General features: G+C 38.5%; 1 protein-coding gene across 1 annotated transcript; it reads left to right on the top strand.

The window, feature by feature from the left end:
* Positions 1 to 4,756: 4,756 nt before the first annotated feature.
* Positions 4,757 to 5,837, top strand: LOC104903914 (vacuolar iron transporter homolog 2). The gene has a single exon (XM_010692056.4). It carries the CDS (start codon positions 4,910 to 4,912, stop codon positions 5,567 to 5,569), a length of 660 nt encoding a protein of 219 aa, XP_010690358.2. The 5' UTR covers positions 4,757 to 4,909; the 3' UTR covers positions 5,570 to 5,837.
* The last annotated feature ends 390 nt before the right edge of the window (positions 5,838 to 6,227 follow it).

The raw sequence follows: 6,227 nt of genomic DNA, 5'->3' as shown, positions 1-6,227 counted from the left end.
CTTGTCCAATTATATCCCCTTGCCTACATATACGTTTTAAAAAAGAATCGGTGGTCTAGAAAAATGTAGGCAAGGGGATCAATTTATCTCTTGAAGACTTGAACATGGAAAATCTATTGATTATTGGGATGATGATTGGCTCTCAATTGGCCCTATTCGAAAGTATATAAAGACCCTTACTACACATAGAGGTGGGATTAAAGGTGGTCGACCTCTCCCCCCATGAGAAATGGGATTTCACCTTCTAACCTTAGATCTTCCTCCCTTTATCATTCACATAGTTTGCAAACCCCCCCTTAAGAAAGAGGACCTTATTCTAATCCCTAACTTCGTTACTCATAAAGGCTTCTCCCTTGCTCTTGCTTATCAAGCACAACTCCCCTCTCATGATCCACCCTTTAGTATGTCATGGATCTAAAAAACAGATGTGAACCAAAAATCAAATTCTTCTTCTGGCTCCTATGGCATGATAAGATCCCTCATAGAGTTCTGCTGACCACTAGGCGAGCGAATCCTTCCCGATCCTAGGTGTCCTCAATGTCATATAGCCTCCTAATTAAGACTCCTCTGATCTTATTCACCAGTGTCCTTCATCCTCTGCCGTAGGGGATTTTCCTGAGATCCCTACCTACCCGTCCCCACTTTTCTCTATGTGGTTGGCCCAAAATGTATAGAGTAAATCTGTGTTCTGTGGGCTTGGAGGGGTGAGCTGGTTCCTTACATTTGTCATGAAATATGAAAAGATAGAATTGATTGTGTTTAATAATGGATATCCTTTCCATGTCAATGTCATCCTTGTTCAAAGCTATTGTCTGTGTCAGGACCCTCTACTAGGCTACCCGGATTAAGTCCCCTAACACCCCACCTTCCACACCTTGGTTTGTCTCACACTCGTGGTACTTTCATGATTCATGTTGACACTTCTTTTATTGGTATCCTTGATCCAGTTGGGATTGAAGGAGTGGTTACCGATAGTGATGGGAATTGGATCACTGCTTTGGTAAAAAAAACCTTTATGCTAATGATCCTCTTGCAGCATAAATATTGGGATTAAAGGAAGCTTTTTTCATAGTGAAGGCTCATTCTTGCATAATGCAATTATTAATTATAACAATAAGAATGCTATTGATCTTATACTTGAAAAAGAACACTGACAAACACTCCCATATGGTGGACGCTTGTAGGCAGTGGCACATGAGATTTCTGCAGGTGCAGATTAGATATTGCACCAGAGGAGCTAACAAAACAGCTAGCAGACGCCATGGCAAAGGCGTGTAGGACCATGAAAATGGCTTGTTCTGTAACTAGGATTTTCCCACCCCCTAGTTATTATATGTCATATTTCGTTGCAGATTTTAACAACTTGTCTTTATTTATGTAATTTGATTTCCCTCTTTTCGCCAAAAAAAAAAAGTAACAAATTTTTTATAGGAAGTCACACTCTTAGTTGATAACATGACGTAGATTACTTAGAAGATGCTTCTTTCAATTTATTTTTTACTTTTATGAATTTATCTAAATTTATTAGGACTTATTTTGTGAGTGTGTCAAATCTTATTCTGCTGTACTGAACTTTTTTTTTGAGAGAGAAATTTCATTAATTGAAGGTCAATCGACATCTACAATAGATATTAAAGAAAAACAAGATACAATTAAACAAGTTTAAATCAAATTCGTCTTCAAAAACACTACAATAAATCAGATCGAGCAATACAACGCAACCCCCTTGTATTTGTTGAATCAAGCAGCTATTGATGAGGAAATCTATCATTCTGACATAGTTTGGGAAGAACATTCTTGATTGAGCCATGTTAATCGCATCCGATATTCCAATACCTTCATGTTGAGTCTCGAACTTCAACCAATGAGAAGAATTTCATATAAACAAAAAAACCATACTCACAACTCCCATCGGGGAGAAGGACATCTCCACAACAAAGACTAAAAAACCCATAACAGGGTTTGAATAAATCTCATAAACTGATACTATTTTATTCAACAAAACAAGAAAAGAAACTAAAAACTGATAGTAAAATGGGAAAAGGGGCTTACCATGGATGAAGTCATCCATGACAACCCCTACTAATGAAGAAGGGATAGAGGAGGCTGGAGTTTTAGAGAGAAAAAAAGAGGGGGAAGGGCCAAGGGGGGTTTGCTAAACAAAACTTTTTTGAACTTCTGAATGTTATAAGTCTTGATTAGACCTAATCTGAACTTAATTTTTCTTATAAGGGCTTGTTGCACCAATCTATAAAAATATATATTAAAAGGTGTCCAAATTAAAGTATATTTTGCCACGTACGTGGAAACCCCCCCCCCCTCACTAGAAAAATGTAATGGCATATGCTTATATTAACAAGAAGTATGTACTACAAAATATTGTATAGTAAGATTCGAACATGCGAATATTATGATGCAAAATAGAAGTCTTACTATCAACCAACTATTAGATTTTCTCTTTACTCCTCATACATATATATAACTTGGAACATTAATGTATATAACTAAAAAATCTAAAATAAATATATGTTCAAAAATAAAAGTATTATTCAAAGTAAAAGTTTGGAGCATCGTTCGAGCTACACACCTAGGGATGGCAATTGGGCGGGGCGGGCGCGGAGGATGGTACCCCCACACCCGCACCCGCATTAAATTCTCATCCCCATCCCCGCCCCACCACCCATTGCAGGGGAAGATTCCATCCCCATCCCCGCCCCACCACCCATTGCGGGGGAAAATTTTAGACCCACCCCCACACTCGCATCGTACCCGCGTCATACCCACTCCATCCCCGCAAAAAATCGACCAAAAAATCTGCCATAAGCCCATTATAGTTGTCTACTTCACAAAATCACAATATAATATAGTAAAAGAAAAGTTAAAATACATTAACAAAGGCAAATGTTTTATTACATTCAAAAGTGTCTTCAAATACATTAGTACGTAATATATGTATATAAATAGAATTTTAATAATAAATATGCGGTACGGGGGTGGGGCGGGCAAGGGTGGGGCGGGGCGGGCGGGGATGGGACGGGTATAAAATAAAATCCACACCCGCTCCACCACCCATTGCGGGTACAATTTTAATCCCCATCCCCGCCCCATCCCCGCCAAACCTAGACCCATCCCCGCCCCAATTGGGCGGGAATGGGGCAGGTCTCCTACTTAACCCGCCCCACTGCCATCCCTATACACACCATGATTCACACAAAGAAAGAAAATCAATCAATCAATCAGCAATAGAGCTGAAAATAAGTCGAACAAAACATATTTTGGTGTAAACAAAATTACTAATTAATAATACTCCATCCGTCCCAAAATATAGTTTTCATTTTTATTTTTTCACGGGAATTAAGATAAGTAGAATCTAAGAGGGATATTAAAGTTTTTTTTGTTTATTTAAATAAATGTTGTATGGGAAAACATGCTTGTACGAGAGAGAATGAAGAATAATTGGTGAAAGAGCATTAATTGTAACACTTGGGTTGAATAAACAAAGCAAATAACAAAATTCAAGAAGCAAATAAATGATGGGGACACGATTTTTCTAGGCAAATCACGTAAAAATGTAAAACTAAATATAGAAATGAGAATAATTTTATTTTGGGACACCTAAAATAAAAATGAAAACTATATTTTGGGACGGGGAAAATAGTACCTAGCTAGTTGAGTTACTATAAATGGACTTGTTAATACATTAATGCCTTAATGGGGTTATATAAGAAGAATAGATTTAGGATAAGGGTTATTAATAAAGTTTCAATGAGAATATTGATAAAATCATAAAATTGCACCTTTATTTGAGTAATTGAGCATACATTTCACAAATAGTTCACACAAGAGACGCGCTTAAACAAAAAAGGGTAACAACTTAGAGATGTTACTGGCCATTGCAAAAGGAATTCAAGTCACATTTATAAAGTTCCCCCTCCTTCCCAAAATAATGTATATCTACTTTTGCAAACCAACCCCAACATTAAGAAAAGGAAAAGATCGTGCACTCAATTATGCTCCATTTTTCATCTGAAATGTCAAGTGTCAATATTAACTATAGTATATAGCACCATAACCAGTTAGGAACACAGTATAATATACTTCCTCCGTTTCTTAATAAGTGCAACATAGAGAAAGTGAGAGAATACCAAGAAATGTAGAGAGAGAAAGTTGGGACCACGATAAAGTAGAGTAATTCAAGTGATGAAACAAAAAAATTGTGGTCCCTCTTGCTTTTTGGTGGCATATTTGTAATAATATTGAACTTTTTTTTACCATTTTGAGCTTGGTTGCACTTATTGTGACTATTTCAAATAAGGGAAATGTTGCACTTATTAAGAAACGGAGGTAGTAGTATATATCATTGAATTTCTTACGCTCAAGATATGCTTTATTTCTAATGAGAAAAAGAGGGGTATAAAACCTGCTTAATGATGTGGTAGAATTTCATTGATTTATTAATCAATTTAACCTTTTTATAAGGTGTGAACTCTCTCAAGATTCTTAATTTCATTTCATACAAAACCGCCTTACAATCCCATTAATTTGGTGTGTCATATTTACAACACACCAAGCATCTTTTTTTATCATATTGATCATCACATCTTTTTTTTTCCTTTTTGATAAGACTTCTCATTACACTTTACTTAAAGAGAATATGATTTCATGTTCTCTTTTTTATTTTTATAAAACGTACACACCTGAAAAAATTAGATAAAGTAGTCCCTCCCATCAAAAAGGGAATGACAAAATGTGTGCCTTCCACACGCCAAAACCCCTTGCCTATAAATTCTCGTAACAATCTAAGTGACTAAGTGTGCCCTCCACACTCTATTGCCTTAAACTTTGGATGTCCTAAAGAAACTCATATTTTTCCTACTATTTTTCTAACTTTCCTACAAATAACTCTTCTATGGCTTCTGATCACTCAAGCAACAACAAACCCTCCTTCAACCAAGTCAAGCCTACAACCACAACTAGCCTCGACGTCAACCAAGAGCCCGATGGCCCGGATTACTCGAAACGGGCTCAGTGGCTTCGAGCCGCGATCCTTGGGGCTAATGATGGCCTCCTCTCAGTTGCCTCCCTCATGATTGGGGTGGGGGCGGTCCGGCCCGACCCAGGAACAATGGCCCTAACCGGGCTCGCTGGCTTGTTTGGTGGGGCTTGTAGCATGGCCCTAGGAGAGCTCGTGTCGGTCTGGGCCCAACGTGATGCTGAGCTTGCTCAGCTCCTTCGCGATCATGAGGCCCAGCCCGGCCCACCTGGCATCTTGGAGGATCAAAAGCGGGCTTTGCCAAGCCCGCTAAGTGCGGCAGCCGCCTCGGCCGCAGCATTTGCGGCCGGAGGAGGTGTTCCGCTCTTGGCGGCCGTCTTCATAAAACCCTATAGGGCTAGACTAGCCATGGTACTGGCCACTGTGAGTCTGGCGCTATTCGCCTTCGGATGGTTAGGGGCCTTCCTTGGTAAGGCGCCAGTTTTGAGATCATCATTAAGAGTTCTAATAGGGGGATGGGTGGCCATGGGGGTCACTTTTGGGTTAACAAAGTTGGTTGGTTTGACAGGAATCTAGATAACTAGAAGTGTGGTTTATTATTTCATTATAATGTACTAGAAAACTACACGGTATGTACACTTCATAGAATCAAATGTGCATACTTGCATTGAATAGTAACAACAGCCATGTTTACATGCAAACTCGTTATTATAGTATACAGGCAATACAGCTTTACAATTGACATGTGCATGTAAATTCGATGGCCTTATTCCCTAAGGCATCAATGGTTGAATTAGGTCTAATGCTTTTAATGCATATATGAAGTACTTGCAGTTTTGGTTGATTTTCTATTAGGTCCAGCATATTTGATCAGTAGCAAGTGTTTAATATTTCATACTCCAGTTATGTACGCAACAAACCAACAATTACAGGTTTACACCTTCCGGCTCTTCGTTAAGGAGAAGCGTGCACCTCTATATATGTTGAAACATATAATTCAGAATGCAGGCAGACGATACAAAAGTATGTTTATAAAACAAATGTAGGTTAAACAAAGAGGATGGATCAAGCACAACCTTGTAGAGAAGTTTTCTTACAGAACTAGTAGGGGGAAAATCCAAAAGCCATAATAAAGAGCTGCATCAAACACATTGTATTCGTTTACCAAGCTTAATAACCTTAAGATCACACGGCCGAGTTCTCCTAATAAGTGCAGTGTTTGGGGTAGGGATCC

Source organism: Beta vulgaris, chromosome 9, assembly GCF_026745355.1.
Source record: "Beta vulgaris subsp. vulgaris cultivar EL10 chromosome 9, EL10.2, whole genome shotgun sequence".
Classification (NCBI taxonomy): domain Eukaryota; kingdom Viridiplantae; phylum Streptophyta; class Magnoliopsida; order Caryophyllales; family Amaranthaceae; genus Beta; species Beta vulgaris.
This window is presented reverse-complemented; position numbering and strand designations above follow the sequence as displayed.